The sequence below is a fragment of the Salmo trutta genome, chromosome 15 (assembly GCF_901001165.1).
Source record: "Salmo trutta chromosome 15, fSalTru1.1, whole genome shotgun sequence".
Taxonomy (NCBI): domain Eukaryota; kingdom Metazoa; phylum Chordata; class Actinopteri; order Salmoniformes; family Salmonidae; genus Salmo; species Salmo trutta.
The window spans coordinates 47,751,397-47,778,028 of NC_042971.1; the positions used below are offsets into that span (position 1 = coordinate 47,751,397).

General features: G+C 42.8%; 1 protein-coding gene across 3 annotated transcripts in view; it reads left to right on the forward strand.

The window, feature by feature from the left end:
- Positions 1 to 7,972: 7,972 nt before the first annotated feature.
- The window catches only part of LOC115149204 (reticulon-4 receptor), a 54,592-nt gene continuing 35,932 nt past the window's right edge, over positions 7,973 to 26,632 (forward strand). The window contains exon 1 of one of the 3 annotated variants that reach the window (XM_029691841.1): positions 7,973 to 8,063. Coding sequence is in view for 1 of the 3 variants with exons in the window: in XM_029691838.1 (XP_029547698.1) it covers positions 15,425 to 15,446 (22 nt within the window). In the remaining 2 variants the exon portion in view is untranslated. Of the gene's footprint in view, positions 8,064 to 14,850; positions 15,447 to 15,887; positions 16,022 to 26,632 lie in introns of those variants that run through there. The other 2 variants (XM_029691838.1, XM_029691840.1) reach the window with 2 other exon arrangements.

Genomic DNA, 26,632 nt, shown 5'->3' on the forward strand with positions numbered 1-26,632 from the left:
CTCAAGTCGACTACAAAACCCACAATGCAATGCTCTCTTGGGGCTGGCTAGATCAATCACATATCAGCATGTGAAGTTTCTAGCTAGCTGTACAATTGCCTAAACAAACTGCACTGTCAATTTAGGAGTCTATTTCACTAATTCATCTTGCAGTTCCTCTCTGCTCAGAGCAAGTGCAGAGTATGTTGCTATGGCAACAACAGCCTTTCCCACGTTTCCCACAGATACGCAGGGACCATTCCGAGATGGTACTTGAAGGATACATTTTGTTGAATGATTTGGTACACTGTTTAGATTGAGCACATCTTAGCTAAATACACTGAGTGTACAAAACACCAGGAACACATTCTTAATATTGAGTTGCACCCCCTTTTGCCCTCTAAACAGCCTCAGTTCTCTACAAGGTGTCAAAAGCGTTCCACAGGGATGCTGGCCCATGTTGACTTCAATGTTTCCCACAGTGATGTCAAGTTTGGCTGGATGTCCTTTGGTTGCTGGACCATTCTTGATACACACGGGAAACTGTTGAGCGTGAAAAACCCAGCAGTGTTGCAGTTCTCGCTTCACCATCTGGCAGTCCGACGGACAAATCTGGGTTTGGTGGATGCCAGGAGAACGCTACCTGCCTCAATGCATAGTGCTAACTGTAAAGTTTGGTGTAGGAGGAATAATGGTCTTGGGCTGTTTTTCATGGTTCGAGTTAGGCCCCTTAGTTCTAGTGAAGACAAATCTTAACGCTACAGCATACAATAACATTCTATACGATTCTGTGCTTTCAACTTTGTGGCAACAGTTTGGTGAATGTCCATTCCTGTTTCAGCATGACAATGCCCCTGTGCACAAAGCGAGGTTCACACAGAAATGGTTAGTTGAGATCGGTGGAAGAACTTGACTGGCCTGCACAGAGCCCTGACCTCAACCCCATCGGACACCTTTGGGTGAATTGGAACGCCGATTGTGAGCCAGGCCTAATTGCCCAAAATCAGTGCCCGACCTCACTAATGCGCTTGTGGCTGAATGGAAGCAAGTCCCTGCAGCAATGTTCCAACATCTAGTGGAAAGCTTTCCCAGAAGAGTGAAGGGTATTATAGCAGCAAATGGGGGACCAACTCCATATTAATGCACATGATTTTTGAATGAGATGTTTGACGAGCAGGTGTCCCCATCATTTTGGTAATGTAGTGTAGCTATGTGTAACGGCTGTCATGAGAGAGTAGACCAAGGTGCAGCGGAGTTAGTGTTCATCATTGAATATTTAATAGACGAAAGAACACTATACAAAAATAAGAAAACCGACAACCAAACAGTCCTGTCAGGTGCAAAACACTAACAGAAACAATTACCCACAAAACCCCAACGGAAAAACAGGCACTTATGTGTGACTCCCAATCAGCAACAACACTCTACAGCTGTGCCTGATTGGAAGCCACACGGCCAAAATCAACAAAACAAACCAGCATAGAAAAAGAGCATAGAACGCCCACCCAATGTAACACCCTGGCCTAACCAAAATAAAGAACAAAAAAACCCTCTCTATGGCCAGGGCGTTACACTATGATGCATTCCTAAATGATTTCCTGATTTCACAGACAGACCCCTTAGAAGTTAAATCATAGGGAGAATTTTACTCACTAATAGAACATAGGCTTTCACCAAATTGTCAGCAATATTATGATTTTGATTGCTGGGGATGGATTATGCCATTAATATAATTTTTTAGGATCATGATGTACGTACATATGAATTATTGAATTATGTAGATGACCAGGTGCCCTTCAGTCTTAATGATTTAATTATGATGATTTATTTTAATTATACATTTTTATGTTGATTATGGCTTTTAGACCAGTGATGATGTAATGTATACTAACTTGGAACTGCACTTGCACTTTTGTAAAGTTTATTTAATGATCTCGAGTATGATGTGCTCCTGATGGTGTAGTCAATTGATGCGCCCTCACGTCATACGTCACGGGTCATTCTGAATATAGAATAACTCCCTGTGTGTTTATGCTAGAGATTTACCATAACTTGCAGTGAGTGCAGCTCAATCTCCTCCTTCTGTCGATATAAAACTTGCGCATATTACATAATATCTGTTTTTATTTACTGAAGCCTTAGACAAATTTTCAAATAAAGTTTTTTAATTCGAATTTCTAATTGGAATTGTGTACAGAATGTTTTTCTTCCGGTTTAATATATGACAATTCTGCTGAAAAAGCCTTCCCTATACAGAGGCAACACTGAACCATGCATGAGAGCACCAGTAGGATTCGATCTTAGTCCTGTAATGACCCTTTGCCCAACAGATACACAGATGACGCAATCGCTTTTGCACTGCACACTGCCTTCATCCACCTGGACAAAAGGAATACCTATGTAAGAATGGTGCTCATTGACTACAGCTCAGCACCATAGTCCTCTCCATGCTCATCCCCAAGCCCTGGGACTGAACACCTCCTTCTGCAACTGGATCCTGGACTTCCTGACGGGCCGCCCCAAACGGTGAGGGTAGGCAACAACACATCCGCCACAGTGACCATCAACAGAGGGGCTCCTCAGGGGTGTGGACTTAGTCCCCTCTTGTGCTCCCTGTTCACCCACAACTGCATGGCTGCACACAACTCCAACCCCATCATCAAGTTTGCTGACGACACGACGGCGGTAGGACTGATAACAGACGACGATGAGGCAACTTATAGGGAGGAGGTCAGAGGCCTGGTGGTGTGGTGCCAGTACAACTACCTGTCCCTCAATGTCAGTGAGACAAAGGAGCTGATTGTGGACTACAGGAAACGGAGTGTCGAGCATGTCCCCATCCACATCGATGGGGCTGTAGTGGAGAAGGTTGAGAACTTCAAGTTCCTTGGTGTCCACATAACAAAGGAATTAACATAGTCCACACGCACCCACACAATTGTGAAGAGGGCATGACAGCGCCTCTTCCCCCTCAGCAAGCTGATTTGGCATGGGCACTCAGATCCTCAAAAAGTTCTACAGCTGCACCCTTGAAAGCATCTTGACTGGCTGCATAACCGCTTGGTAGGGCAACTGCAAAGCACCCGACCGCAAGGCACTACAAAGGGTGGTGAGTATGTCCCAGTACATTACTGGGGCCGAGCTCCCTGCCATCCAGGACCTCTATATCAGGCGCTGTCAGTGGAAGGCCCAAAATCTTTTTCAAAGACTCCAGCCACCAGCCATAGACTGCTCTGTCTGCTATCGGATGGCAAACGGTACCGATGCACTAAGTCCGGAACCAACAGGACTCTGAACAGCTTCTACCTCCAAGCCATAAGACCGCTAAACAAGACTGCTAAATAGATAATCAAATGGCTACCCGGACTACCTGCATTGACCCTTTTTTGCGCTAACTCTTTTACACATTCTCTACACATACACTGGACTCTACCCACAAACGCACACATACAGTGCATTCACCGAGTATTCAGACCACTTGACTTTTTCAACATTTTGTTATGCTACAGCCTTTTCTGAAATGGATTAAATAAAAAAATAAAAAATAATAATAATAATTTAATAAAAAAATAAAAGTACTCAGACCCTTTGCTATGAGACTAATAATTGAGCTCAGGTGCATCCTGCTTCCATTGATCATCCTTGAGATGTTTCTACAACTTGATTGGTGTCCCCTTGTGGTAAATTCAATTGATTGGACATGATTTGGAAAGGCACACACCTGTCTATATAAGGTCCCACAGTTGACAGTGCATGTCAGAGCAAAAACAAAGCCACGAGGTTGAAGGAATTGTCCGTAGACCTCCGAGACAGGATTGTGTCGAGGCACAGATCTGGGGAAGGGTACCAAAAAATGTCTGCAGCATTGAAGGTCCCCAAGAACAATGTGCCTCCATCATTCTTAAATGGAAGAAGTTTGGAACAACCAAGACTCTTCCTAGAGCTGGCCACCCGGCCAAACTGAGCAATCGGGGGAGAAAGGCCTTGGTAAGGGAGGTGACCAAGAACCCGATGGTCACTCTGACAGAGCTCCAGAGTTCCTCTGTGGAGATGGGAGAAACTTCCAGAAGGACAACCGTCTCTACAGCACTCCACCAATAAGGCCTTTATGGTAGAGTGGCCAGTTGGAAGCCACTCCTCAGTAAAATGCACATAACAGTCCCCTTGGAGTTTGCCAAAAGGCACCTAAAGGACTCAGACAATGAGAAACAAGATTCTCTGGTCTGATGTAACCAAGATTGAACTCTTTGGCCTGAATGCCAAGCGTCACGTCTGGAGGAAACCTGGCACCATCCCTATGGTGAAGCATGGGGGTGGCAGCATCATGCTGTGGGGATGTTTTGCAGCGGCAGGGACTGGAAGACTAGTCAGGATCAAGGAAAAGATGAACGAAGAAAAATATAGAGATATCCTTTATGAAAACCTGCTCCAGAGCGCTCAGGACCTCAGACTGGGGCAAAGGTTCACCTTCCAACTGGACAACGGCTCTAAGCACACAGCCAAGACAACGCATGAGTGGCTTCGGGACAAGTCTCTGAATGTCTTTGAGTGGCCCAGTCAAAGCCCGGACTTGAACCCAATTGAACATCTCTGGAGAGACCTGAAAAAAGCTGTGCAGTGACTCTCCCCATCTAACCTAAAAGAGTTTGAGAGGATCTGCAGAGAAGAACGAGAGGAACTCCCCAAATACAGGTGTGCTAAGCTTGTAGAGTCATACCCAAGAATATTGTAATCACTGGCAAAGGTGCTTCATCAACATACTGAGTAAAGGGTCTGAATACTTATGTAAATGTGCTATTTCAGTATTTTTTTTTAAACATTTGCAAACATTTCTAAACACTGTTTTTTGCTTTGACATTACGGGGTATTGTGTGTAGATTGATGAGGGAAAAAACATATTTTATCAATTTTGAATAAGGCTGTAACGTAACAAAATGTGGAAAAAGTCAATGGGTCTGAATACTTTCTGAATGGACAGTACTTACACTGACACCTCAACACACACAACACACACGTACACACACACTACATACGCCCACACACACATAACATGCGCACACATGCATACTTTCACACACCACATACACTTCTGCTACTGTTTATTATCTATTCTGCTGCCTAGTCAATTTAACCCTACCTATATGTATAAAGCTACATCAATTTACCTCTACCCCTGCACATCAATTCGGCACTGGTACTCCCTATACAGTGGGGGGGAAAAGTATTTGATCCCCTGCTGATTTTGTACGTTTGCCCACTGACAAAGAAAGGATCAGTGTATAATTTTAATGGTCGTTTTATTTGAACAGTGAGAGACAGAATAACAACAAAAATATACAGAAAAGTGCATGTCAGAAATGTTATAAATTGATTTGCATTTTAATGAGGGAAATAAGTATTTGACCCCCTCTCAATTAGAAAGATTTCTGTCTCCCAGGCTCCCAGGTGAGATTAGGAGCACACTCTTAAAGGGACTGCTCCTAACCGCAGCTTGTTACCTGTAAAAAAGACACCTGTCCTCAGAAGCAATCAATCAATCAGATTCCAAACTCTCCACCATGGCCAAGACCAAAGAGCTCTCCAAGGATGTCAGGGACAAGATTGTAGACCTACACAAGGCTGGAATGGGCTACAAGACCATCACCAAGCAGCTTGGTGAGAAGGTGACAACATTTGGTGCGATTATTCGCAAATGGAAGAAACACAAAAGAACTGTCAATCTCCCTCGGCCTGGGGCTCCATGCAAGATCTCACCTCATGGAGTTGCAATGATCACGAGAACGGTGAGGAATCAGCCCAGAACTACACGGGAGGATCTTGTCACCAAGTCACCAAGAAAACAATTGGTAACACACTACGCCGTGAAGGACTGAAATCCTGCAGCGCCCGCAAGGTCCCCCGCTCAAGAATACATATACATGCCCATCTGAAGTTTGCCAATGTAACACTTTGGGCTTCGTGGGTGTGGAGTCAGGCGCAGGAAGCAGGAAAATGTTTGGTACAATATGTAATTTAATAAGTACTGAAAACCGAGGAAATATGTCCAAACACAACAGGGCGAAACAATAACCCCGAAGTCCAAAATACATGTACCACAAAACATACAAAGTGACGACACGTAACAAGCCCGCACACAGAACAAGTGGAGAGGCGGGCTTAAATAATAAAACCAATTACTAATGGGAAACAGGTGTAACTCATAAAGACATAACTAACAGAAAAACAAAAAAGGGATTGATGACAGCTAGTAGGCCGGTGACGACGACCGCAGAGCGCCACCCGAACAGGGAGAGGAACCGCCCTTGGCAGTAGTCGTGACAGCCAATGAACATCTGAATGACTCAGAGGACAACTGGTGAAAGTGTTGTGGTCAGATGAGACCAAAATGGAGCTCTTTGACATCAACTCAACTCGCCGTGTTTGGAGGAGGAGGAATGCTGCCTATGACCCCAAGAACACCATCTCCACCGTCAAACATGGAGGTGGAAACATTATGCTTTGGGGGTGTTTTTCTGCTAAGGGGACAGGACAACTTCACCGCATCAAAGGGACGATGGACGGGGCCATGTACCGTCAAATCTTGGGTGAAAACCTCCATCCCTCAGCCAGGGCATTGAAAATGGGTTGTGGATGGGTATTCCAGCATGACAATGATCCAAAACACACAGCCAAGGCAACAAAGGAGTGGCTCAAGAAGAAGCACATTAAGGTCCTGGAGTGGCCTAGCCAGTCTCCAGACCTTAATCCCATAGAAAATCTGTGGAGGGAGCTGAAGGTTCGAGTTTCCAAACCTCAGCCTCGAAACCTTAATGACTTGGACAAGATCTGCAAAGAGGAGTGGGTCAAAATCCCTCCTGAGATGTGTGCAAACCTGGTGGCCAACTACAAGAAACGTCTGACCTCTGTGATTGCCAACGAGGGTTTTGCCACCAAGTACTAAGTCATGTTTTGCAGAGGGGTCAAATACTTATTTCCCTCATTAAAATGCAAATCATTTTTGACATGCATTTTTCTGGATTTTTCTGTTGTTATTCTGTCTCTCACTGTTCAAATAAACCTACTATTAAAATTATAGACTGATCATTTCTTTGTAAGTGGGCAAACGTAGAAAATCAGCAAGGGATCAAATACTTTTTCCCCCACTGTATATAAGTAATTTATTATTCCTTATAGTTATTCGTTGTTCACTGTGTCACCATTTTATTTTTATTTGTATTATCTTTAATTCTGTATTGTTGGAAAATGACCTGTAAGTCTACACCTGTTTATGAAGCATGTGTCAAATAACATTTGATGTGTTATGATATTCCCCGGTTATGTATATTAGCAACAGGGGCTGAGCCTTGACTTCTGCCCTGTGGAATGGCCTTGTTTACAGATCACTGGTCTCCATTTCACAGAGAGAGAGAGAGAGAGAGAGAGAGAGAGAGAGAGAGAGAGAGAGAGAGAGAGAGAGAGAGAGAGAGAGAGCGAGAGAGAGAGAGAGAGAGACTGTTTCTATTTAACACTGAGAACCAAGGTGTGAACAGCATCAGCTCCAGATCGCACAACAGTTGTCAGACCTTTGAGACTGCTTTTTTCACAAAACGACAACAGGATTTGTTACATTATTAGGGCCATTCAGACTGCAATCACCTCTATATTAGACAAGATATAGGATGACACATAATATGGTGGTGTTGGAGTGTAGGTGCCTGAGGCACAGATTGGAGAAAGTACTCTATTGCGTGCTTGGCCTTCTCCCTTCTTCACCTGTCGTTACAGGTCTGCTTGCTTCTCACCCAGCTAAGGTGGGTGTGAATTCTGAGGAATGTCAGATTGTTGGTGAGACGTGACTTCTTCAGCCCCCCCCCTCCCCCCTTCCAAGAGCAACCCAGGCAAGAGCAAGCTGTTTGAGTAGGTAGACAAGACTTGACTGAAAATCCCATCTGCAGGAGATCTATGAAAATAATGATCCAGAAGCATTTCCCTCTCTTTCCTCCCATTGCTATTCTAAATACTGTACCAACAGAGAAGAAACCTGAGGATGTAATTGCTCATCAGAAGTCAGCTAAGCACCCAGAGAGAGCCCTCTCCAGGACAAGGTAATGGCTTTTTTGCCTCCGTTCTTTCTGCTCTTTCTAGTAACCACTGAGACAGTAATCATGCTGTTAAAATATATGATTTCTGTTTTTTTACCTGGGATATATACACTTTCAAATACATGTAATACACGATACTGTAGCAATGGAAGAGATTAATCATAAGTCTTTGTATCAATATAAAGTACAGTATTATATATGGTAATGTAATGTGCTGGAGAGACTCAGTCTTGTCATTGTCTTGAACGTTTAAAAGAGACCCTGTCAGAGAACACCATACCTTTCCAATTTATCTGAATGTAGGAAAGGTCGGTCAACAAATATAGACAAAGCACCTTGACGAAGGTGACGTACTGTGAGAAAGGTGCCCACTAGGCCACACGTCAATGTCACTTCTATGTCAGGGTTGAGAAATAGCTGAACTTTACTTTACCTTCACTGTTCTAGCCCTTGTTGAAATGTGGAAATTTGCCCATTTTGAGTGGCAATAAGCATAAAATGTTATATTTTGCTTTGTGGTGTGAACTTTTTCATTATTAGAGGATAATTCACAAGGGCAATGACTTCTACAAGGGTAATTGTGTTGAACCATTGCTTTATAAATGTGGATATGTAAGGTTGATGCATCACTCTGAGTTTCCTTTTTTCATTACTTTTTCAGTTGAAATAGAAATGCACTCCTGTGCTATACTTAAATCATTGTCATCGTGCTGGTGATAGTGAAACCTAACCTTACATTTCATTTATAACCCTGCACTTTAAGCATTTCTTTTCAAGAATAACCCTGTACATTGAGCATTGCTTTTTAATCATAACCCTTTACTTTGAGAATCAATTTTTAATCATAAACTTGTACTTTGAGCATTTCTTTTCAATCATAACCCTGTACTTTGAGCATTACTTCTCAATCATAACACTCTAATTTTTCTTTGGATGACTTATATTTTGTACTCCTGAATAGCAGGAACAGATGATTATTAATGCTGAAAGGTCCTCCTATTCTTGTGTTCATTCGTATTGTCCATTGGAGGCAGAAAGGGTCTGTTACCATTCACCTAATGAATGAGTTTGAAACTTGAGCTATGTTTTGTTCAATAAGGGGCATCAATCCTGCAGGAGGAATTTTTAGCTTATTGAAAAAGTATCACCGGTAATAAGATGACAAATACGTTTTCAGTCATTTTGCTAAATGTTTTGTGTCTGTGTGTCTCCTGCATAGATGTCTGACGCTAATGCCAAACTGGTGAAAAGAGCAGATGTGTCTGTCATTGACTCTCTGTCATTGGCAGATGGCAAGCTTTCTCCTCTTTGGACTTGGGGCCCATCAGTGTCTTCCACCCATATTGGAAGTTCCACAATGTCAGACACAAATGTTTTCCTTCCTGCCTGATGTATGCACAGAGGTAATTAATGACTGTACACAAAATGTCGGCCTTGGTGAGCACTGCGCTGCTGATGAGCTTAGGAATCATTAATTCATGTTCATATTGACTTTTTCATCCCCCAGCTAAGAAGCTTTGGGTTCCTGCTCCGGAACACTGTCTCAAGAATATTAATAGCTGCCTACACATCTCCAAACAGAGTTGTTACATCACTCAATCTCTGCTAAGTTCTAATCAGAACATAGATTGTGGTGCTGGAGCGTCCATCATATGGCTCCTGCTCAAGTTTACTGTACAGAAAATTGCCTGTCCTAAGAGACCTTTGCTGAACCTGCTCACAGCTCTTTCCAACAGTACCAAGACAGTACTAGGATGATTTATGATTTAAATAAAACTGTTGTTGGAACCTGATGTTGCAGTACATGTCTGTGCCATGAAAGGTGCATATTTCTGTAGGGTTAGGGTATCTTGGTGAAATGTAAAGTGTTTTTGGAGATGTCTTCAAATAGACCCGGAAAGCTTTCTAGAAGCGTAGTGAGTGAGTCCACGGAGCATAGAATTAATCAACTGACTACAAACCATGTGTCACAGGTACTTCAGAAGGTCTGAATCACAAAGCCCTTCCTGTTTCACCCCCTTCCCTGACAGTTGAAACACCCACAGTGATTTGCATCTTTTAATTACAGGCTCCATATATAATTGGGAGCGAGTGGGAGATGGGTAGAGTTCTGTGGATAGATTGTATATGTACATAAAGATAACTTGTTTTTGTGATGCCGAGGAGAATTCTCGGCTAGATATATAAGCTGATTCAAAATCCATAAAGTCTTCTTGCCTCAGGCCAAAACTTGTAACAGTTACATTACCTTCCTTGTATTGATGTATAATTTCAGACATTTTGCAGAAAATATGACCTAGAATTTTCTGAGGCACAGTAAATAGAGTAAACAGATCTGTTGTACTTGTTTTGTACAAACCAACCAGTTTAGAGAAACACAGAACTGTCTGTATCCCCAAGTTCACAGTAAGCCTAATACCAAAAGACAGAGCACAGAAGATTTATATAACATGTCTTAAGTGTGGACTTAAAAAATAAATATGTTTCTGAACAGAAAAATATCAACAGCATAAAGTGATGCATTTAATAAAGTGATTGTCTTTTGATAAATGCCTGCAGCATATTACGATACTTTATTATATATCTGTAATACGTCAGACAGGGCATGCATTCCTTTACATGTTGGCTTATTTATAAAAACTCCATAGGCATATGAGGGAACATGCCCATCATTAATTAATGCAGCAGAAAAAATGACCTGGCAAAGGCTTTACTAGTGCTCAACATTAGGGTGGAACTGGAGTCAAAGGGATGGTACAAACACAGCCGATGACCAGAGCAAACATGCCATGAGCATTCACCAATATTATAGACAGCTTATAAGCTACTAAGTTTTCATGAAGCTCCATATAAACGTGTGTATCCAAGAAGCAGAAGAGCTTGTTGCATCATTGTGCTTGTTGTCTGGTTGTAATGTGAAGGAAATCCTTTACAGCCCAGTCATAGCTGTACTGTATGGCAGGAGCAAGTCAATTGGATACATGATTACTTCAGCTAAAATGTATTGGTTAATAAACAGATTGCCAACCCTGAAAATCATAGGAACATGTATAACAGGTAGAATTACTTCTACATTATACTGAGTTACTGACAAAAGTTATTATTCACAGTGTTAGGGGTAGGCAGATTTAGACATGCATTTTAGAGAGACTTACACTTACACCCCTCCATCCTGCAGCCTGCAAACAGCAGGAAGTGTTAGGAAATCCAATTAAATGATGAGTGTGAGTAAAAAGAGTAGGATGCCATGTAATTGCAGCTTAACATAAGCAATTTCACATTGTCCCGGTTGCAAGATGTTAATGAGGTTTGTGTTTCTCTCTGAAAGACAATGCAGTGGAGTGCAGCATTTTCTCAGCCTCGAGAGGCAAATTAGCCATATCTCATAAGTAGGGAAGAGTAGCTAGATCACACCAGATAGACTTCAGTATTCAACATTCGGCCAGGTATCCAGGACATCAGGAGATTCCTTCAATACCGTCCACTGGGGGCAACGTGAGTTCCTATTACCTGTGCGCTCAAGCTCCGAGGATTGCGGGTTCAATCCCAGTGCCAAGCACAATTTTATTTTATTTGTATTTATTTTTTTATTTAACCCTTACCTTAAAGCTGCATTATGTCACTTTTTGGGCGAGCAGGCCAAATTCACATAGAAATGTGAGTTATATATCTGTCATTCTCATTGAAAGCAAGTCTAAGAAGAATTAAAAAATATATATATATGTTATTTCGGTACGATTCGGTACAATGATTCTCTACACTATACATAGCTTGTTACGTCAGAAAAGCTGAAATTGGGAGAACTATTAGAATTGTAGTAACCAGGAAATGGCGATTTCTGCATATTGCACCATTAACCAGTCAGAATGAATGCCTACACCTAACCATTATGTTTTTACTGTTTTAACCATATCCTAAACCTTAACTCTTACCTTAACCAGTCAGAATTAATGCCCAAACTTAACCCTCCAAAATTTGACAAATGTTGAATGCTGAAATGAGACTGTGAGATCTTGTTGGGAACAGAGGTCCCAGCCACGATGGAATAAAGCATGTCTGTTTCATGTGAATGGATGCCAAGTGTGACAGACAGATAATGAATGCAGAGATTTGCACAAATTACTGACCCTAACAGATATGTGTTTTTGTTTTCTGAAGCTATGTGTTATCTATCCTCCTGGACAGACTTCAGTTAAAGATCTAGTTTTGTATTTACATTTGGTTAAATTGTCAACTAACGTGAATTCAAGGTGAAATCAACAAAAAATGTTACCATGTCATTGGATTTAGGTTCAAAGTTGGATGAAAAAAAGATTAAATGAAGTTAAATGGATTACTTTTTGCAAATCCAATTCGTTTTCCACGTTGATTGAACATAATCACATTGACATTTCTGGGTTTGAAATGACGTGGAAAACACATTGATTCAACCAGTTTTTGTACAGCGGGATGGCACATTACTTAGAGAGACGCCAAAGACAGCGCTACAGGGAGACAGGGCGGACAGCAGATCGTCCTCGCAGTGGCAGACCACGTGTAACAACACCTGCACAGGATCGGTACATCCGAACATCAAACCTGCGGGACAGGTACAGGATGGCAACAACGACTGCCCGAGTTACACCAGGAATGCACAATCCCTCCATCAGTGCTCAGAGTGTCCGCAATAGGCTGAGAGAGGCTGGACTGATGGCTTGTAGGCCTGTTGTAAGGCAGGTCCTCGCCAGACATCACCGGCAACAACGTCGCCTATGGGCACAAACCCACCGTCGCTGGACCAGACAGGACTGGCAAAAAGTGCTCTTCACTGACGAGTTGCGGTTTTGTCTCACCAGGGTTGATGGTCGGATTCGCGCTTATCATAGAAGGAATGAGCGTTGCACCGAGGCCTGTACTCTGGAGCGGGAACGATTTGGAGGTGGAGGTGGAGGGTCCGCCATGGTCTGTGGCAGTGTGTCACAGTATCATCGGACTGAGCTTGTTGTAATTGCAGGCAATCTCAACGCTGTGCGTTACAGGGAAGACATCCTCCTCCCTCATGTGGTACCCTTCCTGCAGGCTCATCCTGACATGACCCTCTAACATGACAATGCCACCAGCCATACTGCTCGTTCTGCGCATGATTTCCTGCAAGACAGGAATGTCAGTTGTTCTGCCATGGCCAGCGAAGAGCCCGGATCTCAATCCCATAGAGGACGTCTGGGACCTGTTGGATCGGAGGGTGAGGGCTAGGGCCATTCCACCCCAGAAATGTCCGGGAACTTGCAGGTGCCTTGGTGGAAGAGTGGGGCAACGTCTCACAGCAAGAACTGGCAAATCTGGTGCAGTCCTTGAGGAGGAGATGCACTGCAGTACTTAATGCAGCTGGTGGCCACACCAGATACTGACTGTTACTTTTGATTTTGACCCCCCTTTGTTCAGGGACACATTAATCAATTTCTGTTAGTCATATGTCTGTTGAACTTGTTCAGTTTGTGTCAGTTGTTGAATTTTGTTGTGTAAATATTTGTATGAACACATGTTAAGTTTGCTGAAAATAAACGCAGTTGACAGTGAGAGGACATTTCTTTTTTTTGATGAGTTTATGTTTTCTATGGCGCAAAATAGTGTTCCGTTTAGTAAACAACGTGCTAATTTCCATTGCATGAGCTAGGCCTGCTGTTACTTGCACACAGTGGTCATTAAACACTATCATGGAAACAGGACTAGTAATTACAACAACCAGTGTTCTCGTCTGCACTCCTTACTGCAGGATAGCCTCACGTTTACTCGTCTAGAGGGGAAAGAGCGCGGTGGGTACGTGCGCTGTCCATGGTGCTGATTAGCATAAACACAACGAGGCAAGGTGGAAAAGGCAAAAATATAAATCTCTGTTGAAGTGTGTTTTACAGACATTCAAAGAAAAAACATGTTTGTCTTCTCTATGGAAAACATTTAATGTAACAACGACTGATAGGCTTCTATTAAATGGTGTGCTTTTTACAGCAACATGTATAATAGTTATGTAATATAGGCTTGTTGAGACAGTACAGTTAGGGAGGTGCGGTAACTTGAGCGTTCACACCACCGCTGGGAGGCGTCTCTCTCTCTTAATTTAGAATAGCCTGATAGGGAGATCTCATTCTCACCTATCATTACGAATATCCTATGATATAAACTCGTTTTCTATGACGTGTTACAATCAATTAAACGGGTCGAGATAAATCAAGAGCAATAACACCTATCAGTAAATAAAAATATACAGTTTCTTTGCTGTCCATCACTTAACGGTCCTGAGATGCGTATTACCCACTGGGCACAGACATAATTTCAACGTCTAGTTGTGATTTACATTTGGTTGAGTTGTCAACGTGAATTTAACGTTAAATCAACAACAAATGTCACCATGCCATTGGATTTAGGTTAAAAGTTGGGTAAAAAAAATTGTAGTCTTTTCACTAATCCAATCAGTTTTCAACATTGATTCATCGTCATCATATTGTTTCTTTGAGTGTTTTTTTAATGACGTGGAAACAACGTTGATACAACCAGTTTTTGCCAAGTGGATGTCGTTTGTTGCGATCATCGGTTCTGCGTGTGTGTGGTTGTTGTCCCACGATATGGGTTGTGATCAGAGTACAGAGAAGTTCACCAACACCAACATATTTGCTGCGTTTACACAAGCAGCCCAATTCTGATATTTGTTTCACTAATAGGTATTTTAACCAATCAGATCAGCTCTGAAATAGATCAGATGTCAAAAGATATGATGTGATTGGTCAAAAGACCAATTAGTGGAAAAAAATATCAGAATTGGGCTGCCTGTGTAAATGAGTCTATGATCTCAGTTGCTTCCTCACGTTCTGACTCAAAAAGACGCCCGCGCGCCTGCATCTCCCCACTGCCCTGTCTTGTTCTAAGCTGCTAGAGATGCGCAGGTCTTTGGATCCCAACCTTCACAAGCCAACCGACAATGAACTACTCATCTAGGATAACTCTGCGTTGGAAACCACACGAAGGATGATTGGATATATGACTGTTCTTAACCGTGGACAGCTGCTGGTTTTAATTCTGTAGCCCATTGGATTGCTGCCACCCGTGCGTTTATGTGGTCCGTTTGGAGACGTTCCTTTGGGTTGTCTGTATTCGGATGTAAATCGGAGGTTTTGTTCCCTGCGCACCTCTCAAATGACTAAGCGTGGCGCGAAGAGGAGACTGCGTTCTCCATCTCGCTTCTATGTTAAAACCTTGGGCTAAAGTTTTCATGGACGGTGCCCTGGATTTTCCACTGCTATCCCTCTGAACAGGGTCTTTGCTTTTCAAGCAGAGAACAAGTATTAAACCACACACACAAGAGGTGCCTTCTTTTGGATTCTATCTCCATAATGAAGTCCGTTTTTATCCGAGGTACGTATGGGATACGTTTACATCAGATCCGAATGTGTCGTGTGTTTGCTTGTTTATTAGTCTTTTACTGGTTTAGCATACTCTGATTCAATTTGCAGACGATTTTATGTTGATTTGCAGAAACATATTATAAAAATATCCGTGCTTGCTATTGCAAGTCTGAACGCAACTATTGATGTATAGCCTAGGCCTAATTAATGTGTACTTTACTTGTTTAAATGAGAAGATATAGCCTGTAACATGCCAATGTAGGCTAATAGATATATTATCTTTTTAAATTATCTTGTAGCCTAATGTTGCATGATAGTTGGAACACATAAAACATGCATAGTAAACATGTAATGTTGTTTTATAGTTACCCCAAATAATCAATGTGTAAACACGTGACATCCCAAGGGCTCCATTTGTCGGGGGGGTTCTGTTTGCACTACGCTTTCTCTCTCTATCGCTTTCTTTTTTTTACCAGCGCCTTTGAGACTATTGTGCACCGTGACCAATCACCCTTGTCATCCTAAGTGTTGGCGAAGACCACCAGAGCTCATGAAAATGATTTATCAGTGTTCACTGCTCATTTTGTAAGTCGCATCTAGTCACGCAGTGGGGATTTGGGGAATGGGGAGTTGGGGATTGGGTGGGGTGTTTGCCTTACCTAATAGCAATTAAATAATCTGGTTTCTTGTTTTGTATGAGTGAGTGCATGCCTACTTTTGTCTTTGTTCTTTTTCTGTCTGTGCATGTGGGCTGCCACTGCACGCCTCTTAAATGTTAATTCCTGGAGAGCCCAGGTCACTATACATAAAGTGTGATTCACCACCAGACCCAGGGAGGGAGGCTGCCAGGCTGGATCTCTGTCTATCACACCAGCTGGGGGGTAGAGAAGAACAGTCCTGAATAATGAATAATAATCCCAACCAAATGCCCAGTGTGATGAAAATACATCAAACGATCCATAGCTCAAAGGAAGCAGAGAAAGAATAGAGAGATAGGGAGAGAGCATAGGTTGGAAGTGTCTAAGTGTGTGCTGGAAATCTAGACAGCAAGAAACTAGGGTGTGAAGTGTGTGTGAATGAGAGAGAGAATATGCGAGATATTGCAAACGGGGTGTTGGATTAGACTCATTAGAGGCATGGAGAATACTTGAGAGCAGGATGGTGAAAACCATCAAATCAAATGTTATTTGTCACATGCTTCGTAAACAACAGGTGTAGACTAACAGTGAAATGCTTCCTTACTAGCCCTTCCCAACAATGCAGAGAGAAAAATATAGAAAAAATAACAACATGAAGAACAAGTACACAATGAGTAACGATAACTTTACTATATACACAGAGTACCAGTACCAAGTTGATGTGCAGGGGTATGAGGTAATTGAGGTAGATATATACATATAGGTAGGGGTAAAGTGCCTAGGCAACAGGATAGATAATAAACAGTAGCAGCAGCGTATATGATGAATCAAACAAGTTAGTGCAAAGATGGTCAATGCAGATTGTCCAGGTAGCTATTTGGTTAACTATTTAGTAGTCTTATGGCTTGGGGTTAGAAGCTGTTCAGGGTCCTGTTGGTTCCAGACTTGATACATCAGTACTGCTTGCTGTGCGGTAGTAGAGAGAACAGTCTGTGACTTGGCTAGCTGGAGTCTGACAATTTTTACGGCCTTTCTCTGACACTGTCTGGTACAGAGGTCCTGGATGGCAGGGAGCTCGGCCCCAGTGATGGGCCGTATGCACTACCCTCTGTAGTGCCTTGCAGTCTTTCCAGCCTCCTGAGGGGGAAGAGGCGTTGTCGTGCCTGTTGGTGTGTGTGGAAGCAAGAGCAAAGATTATGAGATAAAAGACAGAGAGGATGCAGGAGGAATAGATAGCTGGTTATCAAGAGGTTGTTATATATGTCTGTATAGACATTGTGTTTGTGGTATTATGTAATATGACAAGCATGACAGGTATAGCTATTGTTTCAGTTTCCTATAGTGTGCACAGTTACACCATTGTCTGTAGGAAGAGAGTAATAATCTGGAATCCACTGGCAATTGTTTATAAATCATGCAGGTGGTGTACTGTGTATTTTTCATTCTTACTTACTGGAGGAAAGACCTTGAACAGCCTGCACTGTAAATGTAGAATGTTTTTGCAAATGAGAACAAGGCACGAATCCTTTGCTATCCAATAAAATAATCGTAAATCGTCTGTTATGGCTCTGCTGTGTTTGGTCAGGTTTAAAGATCAGACAAATGCTCATACGATATGGTATGTTGAGTGGAAACAGGAATCTAGTCAGTGTAAAGGTCAATCCATCCCCAAACCCATCACCTTTGAAAGATTGAGCCTGTAGTCATTACCCTCAGCAGTACATGATGTCCCTCTAGGAGAAACATCCACTGAGATGTTCACAGCTCCTCACAGTGCTTCCTGTACATCAACCACTCTCCCTCTCCAGTTCAGCACACATAAATCAAAGTCCCAATTGTCTGGTGCAGCCAGCCTCCTTTATTGAAATCCATTAGGCTACGCCTTTGGCCTCAGATTAGCTTTAATTGCAGAAGGGTTGAATCCATTCCTGTGTGTGAGCAGGCTGTGGGTGGGCCCCTTCCATTAGCTTGCTGGAGACTTTATGGTTCAATCAGTCGTGGACACGGACGGGCGGTATCTACCATTAAAGTGGCTGAGAGGGTGGAGGGTATGGTGGTGGTTTATTGGTGGAAGGCATGTTCTTCTCATTATTATGCATGTTGCAGAGGAAGGGAGGAATGGCTTGGTTGATTGATAATTGAGCCAAATGGAAGCAGCCATTTTAGGGGGGAATTAGGGTGTGGCAAATGTACATCATCAACTAGATATCACACACACCTGCATGGTTAAACCTGTGTTTTTCCTTTATTTACTTGGGTATTGTAGCGTGAAGTCACAGACCATTGACTGTGCTGTGAATGGTTTCCACATACACTGAACATTGCTGCTCAATGGAGTTCGAATTAAACCGATGGGATTTACTTTGCTTAATCTGTAATTTCCTTTTAATTTAGAACAAATTTTGGTTCATGGTCCATTCATGTTATTATAGGCAGAGCTCTGTGATGCAATGAGGCGTTTTGTGATGGTAAATGGGTCTCTGAGAGTTTGAGGATTATTATGACATTGATGACATAGGAGCATGTACCAGTAAGCCAATAATCAGTGTTTCAATAAATAAGTAATGCAGCATTAAGACTTTCAACTTGTAAGTGCTATCTATCCTTGCTGATATCAGGCCCTGATACCCCAGGTTTGAGCTTCCTGATTGGGTAAAGGGAAAGAAGGAGCATCTTAACAAATTTATTTATGCCAATTAATGTGTCAGAAACATTTGGCCTAAAAGATTGCAATACTTTCCCAAACAAGAGAATTTGTAATGTCAACTGAGAATATTTTATGTTCATAATTATTCTGAAGAAAGGCACAGACTCAAAAGGTTGCACAGCTACTAGCTACTTTGTTATTCTGACACTGATGGGGTTTTAAGAAGAGCTTGAAGGTGATGGTTCATACCACTCCTCTGCATCGTAAATGCATCCCCTGAAACATCCCAACTACAGTACATGTGTAGTACGTCATTCATGCCAGATTAAGAATACTCAATTTTGTCTAACAGCATCCATATATGTTATCTACCCCAAAACACCTCCCACATATTTCCAATGTAAACTCAGCAAAAAAATAAACGTCCCTTTTTCAGGACCCTGTCTTTCAAAGATAATTCGTAAAAATCCAAATAACTTCACAGATCTTCGTTGTAAAGGGTTTAAACACTGTTTCTCATGCTTGTTCAATGAACCATAAACAATTAATGAACATGCACCTGTGGAACAGACACTAACAGCTTACAGACGGTAGGCAATTAAGGTCATAGTTATGAAAACTTAGGACACTAAAGAGGACTTTCTACTGACTCTGAAAAAAAAACAAAAGAAAGATGCCCAGGGTCCCTGCTCATCTGTGTAAACGTGCCTTAGGCATGATGCAAGGAGGCATGAGGACTGCAGATGTGGCCAGGGCAATAAATTGCAATGCCAGTACTGTGAGACGCCTAAGACAGCGCTACAAGGAGACAGGACGGACAGCAGATCGTCCTCGCAGTGGCAGACCACGTGTAACAACACCTGCGCAGGATCGGTACATCCGAACATCACACCTGCGGGACAGGTACAGGATGGCAACAACAACTGCCCGAGTTACACCAGGAATGCACAATCCCTCCATCAGTGCTCAGACTGTCCGCAATAGGCTGAGAGAGGCTGGACTGAGGGCTTGTAGGCCTGTTGTAAGGCAGGTCCTCACCAGACATCACCAGCAACAACGTCGCCTATGGGCACAAACCCACCGTCGCTGGACCAGACAGGACTGGCAAAAAGTGCTCTTCACTGACGAGTTGCGGTTTTGTCTCACCAGGGGTGATGGTCGGATTCGTGCTTATCATAGAAGGATAGAGCGTTGCACCGAGGCCTGTACTCTGGAGCAGGAACGATTTGGAGGTGGAGGTGGAGGGTCCGTCATGGTCTGTGGCAGTGTGTCACAGTATCATCGGACTGAGCTTGTTGTAATTGCAGGCAATCTCAACGCTGTGCGTTACAGGGAAGACATCCTCCTCCCTCATGTGGTACCCTTCCTGCAGGCTCATCCTGACATGACCCTCTAACATGACAATGCCACCAGCCATACTGCTCGTTCTGCGCATGATTTCCTGCAAGACAGGAATGTCAGTTGTTCTGCCATGGCCAGCGAAGAGCCCGGATCTCAATCCCATAGAGGACGTCTGGGACCTGTTGGATCGGCGGGTGAGGGCTAGGGCTAGGGCCATTCCCCACAGAAATGTCCGGGAACTTGCAGGTGCCTTGCTGGAAGAGTGGGGCAACGTCTCACAGCAAGAACTGGCAAATCTGGTGCAGTCCATGAGGAAGAGATGCACTTCAGTACTTAATGCAGCTGGTGGCCACACCAGATACTGACTTACTTTTGATTTTGACCCCCCCTTTGTTCAGGGACACATTATTCCATTTCTGTTAGTCACATGTCTGTGGAACTTGTTCAGTTTATGTCTCAGTTGTTGAATCTTGTTACGTTCATAGAAATATTTATACATGTTAAGTTTGCTGAAAATAAACACAGTTGACAGTGAGAGGATGTTTCTTTTTTTGCTAATTTTATGTAGCTCCAATGACAACTACTCTCAGAATTTTCACTCAACAGTCCACATTCTGATGATGGTGCGATTGATGCAAAAAAGTGCAATTCTTGTTCAATAATTACAAACAGTACTACAGTCATGGCCAAAGGTTTTGAGAATTACATAAATATTAATTTTCACAAAGTCTGCTGCCTCAGTTTGTATGATGGCAATTTGCATATACTCCAGAATGTTATGAAGAGTGATCAGATGAATTGCAATTAATTGCAAAGTCCCTCTTTGCCATGCAAATGAACTGAATCCCCCCCAAAAAATTCCACTGCATTTCAGCCCTGTTACAAAATGACCAGCTGACATCATGTCAGTGATTCTCTCGTTAACACAGGTGTGGGTGTTGACGAGGACAAGGCTGGAGATCACTCTGTCATGCTGATTGAGTTCAAATAAAAGACTGGAAGCTTCAAAAGGAGGGTGGTGCTTAGAATCATTGTTCTTCCTCTGTCAGCCATGGTTGCTTGCAAGGAAACACGTGCCGTCATCATTGCTTTGCACAAAAAAGGCTTCACAGGCAGGGATATTGCTGCCAGTAAGACTGCACCTAAATCAACCATTTATCAGATCATCAAGAACTTCAAGGAGAGCAGTTCAATTGTTGTGAAGAAGGCTTCAGGGCACCCAAGAAAGTCCAGCAAGTGCCAGGACTGTCTCCTAAAGTTGATTCAGCTGCGGGATCGGGGCACCAACAGTACAGAGCTTGCTCAGGAAAGGCAGCAGGCAGGTGTGAGTGCATCTGCACGCACATTGAGGCGAAGACTTTTGGAGGGTGACCTGGTGTCAAGAAGGGCAGCAAAGAAGCCACTTCTCTCCAGGAAAAACATCAGTGACAGACTGATATTCTGCAAAAGGTACAGGGATTGGACTGCTGAGGACCGGGGTAAAGTCATTTTCTCTGATGAATCCCCTTTCCGATTGTTTGGGGCATCCGGAAAAAAGCTTGTCCTGAGAAGACAAGGTGAGCGCTACCATCAGTCCTGTGTCATGCCAACAGTAAAGCATCCTGAGACCATTAATGTGTGGGGTTGCTTCTTAGCCAGGGAGTGGGCTCACTCACAATTTTGCCTAAGAACACAGCCATGAATAAAGAATGGTACCAACACATCCTCCGATAGCAACTTCTCCCTACCATCCAGGAACAGTTTGGTGACGAACAATGCTTTTTCCAGCATGGTGGAGCACCTTGCCATAAGGCAAAAGTGATAACTAAGTGACTCGGGGAACAAAACATCAATATTTTGGGTCCATGGCCAGGAACTCCCCAGACCTTAATCCCATTGAGAACTTGTGGTCAATCCTCAAGAGGCGGGTGGACAAACAAAAACCCACAAATTCTGACAAACTCCAAGCATTGATTATGCAAGAATGGGCTGCCATCAGTCAGGATGTGGCCCAGAAGTTAATTGACAGCATGCCAGGGCGGATTGCAGAGGTCTTGAAAAAGAAGGGTCAACACTGCAAATATTGACTCTTTGCATCAACTTCATGTAATTGTCAATAAAAGCCTTTGACACTTACGAAATGCTTATAATTATACTTCAGTATTCCATAGTAACATCTGACAAAAATGTCTGAAGTCACTGAAGCAGCAAACTTTGTGGAAATTAATATTTGTGTCATTCTCAAAACTTTTGGCCACGACTATATAGGTTTAGACTGCAAACATTCACGAAAATTACGATTCTGTAGGCATAATTCTGTAGAAAATTTCATAGAATTGATCGATAGAGACAATGCAGAGCTTCAGCAATATTTCAGTGTTTTTTTTCTCAGTGTCGAAGGTTTGAAAATGGGTCATCTGCCTTCCTTGCAGAAGAAGCCTTTAGGTTTCATAATACCTCAGCAAGTCAAACCTGTAGTTAAAGCAATCATAAGCTTTTTTTAATAAAGCCAATAATTATTGACTAGGTGTGAAAATGATGAGCTGCAAAAAAGAAATGCTTACATGAGGGTTGTTGCCTGAACAATTTATTGATTGTTGATGTAAAACATGTTTTTTTATAAAAGCAGTAATAAACTGGAGCCTGTATGTTATTATGATTATTGTCATGGATGTGCAAGTTGGCAGTATTCAGTGATTGGAGCAGAGCCAGCAATTATAATAATCAATAAAAAAAACATTTGAATGCCTTATCATTGTATTGACATGATGTGTAATCCATCACTCATCATGGGTGCATTGGCATATTTTCCCTCCTACCTCCATGTGAACAGACAGAGCCCATGCTGTTGGTATGTGGACAATGTGTGTGTATAAACTATGGACACAGACATAAGACTGGAGCCAGAACTCTTGTGTTGAGATATTATGATGTACAAATAAAGTGTTTCTACAACTTTCAGAGATAAAACATGATGCCATCAGGGTTTTCAGAGTGAAAACAGTTCTTTGTTATTCTACTATGGATTCGGTCAGAGTGCACCAAGTATTTGCATACCTACTCAGTATGGTAGAAGAGTAATCGTTAACTTAAAAACAGAATAATAACTAAGGCTTACAGCTGTCAGCTTCACAACATTAAACTTGCTCTTTTAAACAAGTGCAATACAGCTTACGTCTACGAAACTCAGCACAGCAGCAGTTTAATATACCTTCGTGAGCTGGAGAGACTTAAAAAAATATATATATTTCACCTTTATTTAACCAGGTAGGCCAGTTGAGATCAAGTTCTCATTTACAACTGCGACCTGGTCAAGATAAAGCAAAGCAGTGCGACAAAAACAACAACACAGAGTTACACATGGGATAAACAAACTTACAGTCAATAACACAATAGAAAAATCTGTATACAGTGTGAGCAAATGAAGTAAGGAGGTAAGGCAATAAATAGGCCATAGTGGCAAAGTAATTACAATTTATCAATTAATACTAGAGTGATAGATGTGCAGATGAGGATGTGCAAGTAGAAATACTGGTGTGCAAAAGAGCAGAAAAACAAAAACAAATATGGGGATGAGGTAGGTACAGTTAAAGTCAGAAGTTTACATACACTTAGGTTGGAGTCAATAAAACTTGTTTTTCAACCACTCCACAAATGTCTTGTTAAATTAACAAACCAGTTTTTGCATGTCGGTTAAGGACATCTACTTTGTGCACGGCACAAGTAATTTTTCCAACAATTGTTAACAGACAGATTATTTCACTTATAATTCACTGAATCACAATTCCAGTGGGTCAGAAGTTTACATACACTAAGTTGTCTGTGCCTTTAAACGTTTGGAAAATTCCAGAAAATGATGTCATAGCTTTAGAAGCTTCGTTATGTTTGGAGGAAAAAGGGGGAGGCTTGCAAGCCGAAGAACACCATCCCAACTGTGAAGCACGGGGTAGCAGCATCATGTTGTGGGGGTGCTTTGCTGAAGGAGGGACTGGTGCACTTCACAAAATAGATGGCATCATTAGGCAGGAAAATTAAGTGGATATATTTAGGCAACCTCTCATTACATCAGTCAGGAAGTTAAAGCTTGGTCGCAAATGGGTCTTCCAAATGGACAATGACCCCAACCATACTTCCAAAGTTGTGGCAAAATAGCTTAAGGACAACAAAGTCAAGGTATTGGAGTGGCCATCACAAAGCCCTGACCTCAGTTCCATTGAAAAGTTGTGGGCAGAACTGAAAAAGCGTGTGCGAGCAAGGAGGCCTACAAACCTGACTCAGTTACACCAGCTCTGTCAGGAGGAATGGCTGCGGGGGGTGCAGAGCTGTTAGCTGGGGTTGGGGTAGCCAGGTGGAAAGCATGGCCAGCCGTAGAGAATAGCTTATTGAAATTCTTGATTATCGTGGATTTATCGGTGGTGACAGTGTTTCTTAGCCTCAGTGCAATGGGCAGCTGGGAGGAGGTGCTCTTATTCTCCATGGACTTTACAGTGTCCCAAAACTTTTTGGAATTAGTTCTGTGGGATGTAAATTTCTGTTTGAAAAAGCTAGCCTTTGCTTTCCTAACTGACTGTGTTTATTGGTTCCTGACTTCCCTGATAAGTTGCATATTGCGGGGACTATTCGATGCTAGTGCAGTACGCCACATGATGTTTTTGTGCTGGTCAAGGGCAGTCAGGTCTGGAGTGAACCAGGCTCTATATCTGTTCTTAGTTCAAAACTTTTTGAACGGGGCATACTTATTTAAGATGGTGAGGAAGGCACTTTTAAAGAACAACTAGGCATCCTCTACTGACGGGATGAGGTCAATATCCTTCCAGGATACCCGGGCCAGTTTGATTAGAAAGGCCTGCTCGCAGAAGTGTTTTAGGGAGTGTTTGACAGTGATGAGGGGTGGTCGTTTGACCGCAGACCCATAACGGACGCGTAGGCAATGAGGCAGTGATCGCTGAGATCGTGGTTAAAAACAGCAGAGGTGTATTTAGAGGGCAAGTTGTTCAGGATGATATCTATGAGGGTGCCCATGTTTATGGATTTGGGGTTGTACATGTTAGGTTCCTTGATAATTTGTATGAGATTGAGGGCATCTATCTTAGATTGTAGGATGACCGGGGTGTTAAGTATATCCCAGTTTAGATCACCTAACAGTACGAACTCTGACGATAGATGGGGGGCAATCAATTCACATATGGTGTCCAGGGCACAGCTGGGAGCTGAGGGGGGTCTATAACAAGTGGCAACAGTGAGGGACTTATTTCTGGGGAGATGGAGTTTTAAAAGTAGAAGCTCGAACTGTTTGGGCATAGACCTGGATAGTATGACAGAACTCTGCAGATTATCTCTATAGTAGATTGCCACTCCGCCCCCTTTAGCATTTCTATCTTGACGGAAAATGTTGTAATTGGGGATGGAAATTTCAGAATTTTTGGTGGCCTTCCTAAGCCAGGATTCAGACACGGTTAGGACATCATTGTTGGCGGAGTGTGCTAAAGTAGTGAGTAAAGCAAACTTATGGAGGATGCTTCTGACGTTAACATGCATGAACCCAAGGCTTTTACGGTTACAGAAGTCAATTAATGAAAGGGCCTGGGGACACACAGGGCCTGGGTTAACCTCTACATCACTAGAGGAACAGAGGAGAAGTAGGATGAGGATACGGCTAAAGGCTATAAGAACGGGTCGTCTAGTGCGTTGGGAACAGAGAATAAAAGGAGCAGATTTCTGGGTGTGGTAGGATAGATTCAGGGCATAATGTACAGACAAGGGTATTGAATTCCTGCCTGAAATAAAATGGTGTTACATTTTGATGCAATGGAAAAATTTAACATTTGGAGTTTGCACAATAGCTCAGTCATTTATGCATAGTCCTAATGGGTTAAGCCGTGAAGCTGTGCGCTTCTCTGAACATTGACAAGTGCATAAATGAATTCAGTGAGAGAAGTTAGTGTAAGAAAAGCCTGCACACTACCAGTCAGGTATGATGAAAAAATGTGAAGAGGGAGACATACTGTCATGGTTCCACGAGGAGCGGGCGTGGGTGCCTGCACGGACATCCTGGATCCGGGACCTGTTCGGGACATCAATCAACTACGTGGTGGTTGCCCTGGCTCCGCGACTGGAGCCACTCCTAGAAGGGGGGGTATTGTCATGGTTCCAACTGTTACCAGTGGGCGGCAGAGACCGTCCTGGAGACATTAATCACAGAGGTGTGTTCTCTGGTTTCCTTTGCAGAAGCTTGAATTGTATGGCGTCTGCGTTTGTCTCCTGAGTGAGTTTTCAAGACTTAATGTTTGTTGTTTTCCCAGTGTTACTGTGATCCTTTGTTTACCGTTTCTCAGTAAAGTATTATATTTATCTTTAATCACTAATTCCTTGTCTGGTCTCTTCTCTGCGCCTGGGTCAAACCAGGGTTTGTCTAACTCCATCAAGGATGAACTGGCCTGTTGGGAACTGGCAAAGGACCTCGAGTCCCTGATAACGCTGGCAATCAGGATCGACAACCGCCTCCGAGAACGTGAGAGCGCCTTTTTGACACTACCCCAGTATCACGGTTTCCTGAGCACCCCAAGCCCCCCGAACTCAGTATTGAGGAGC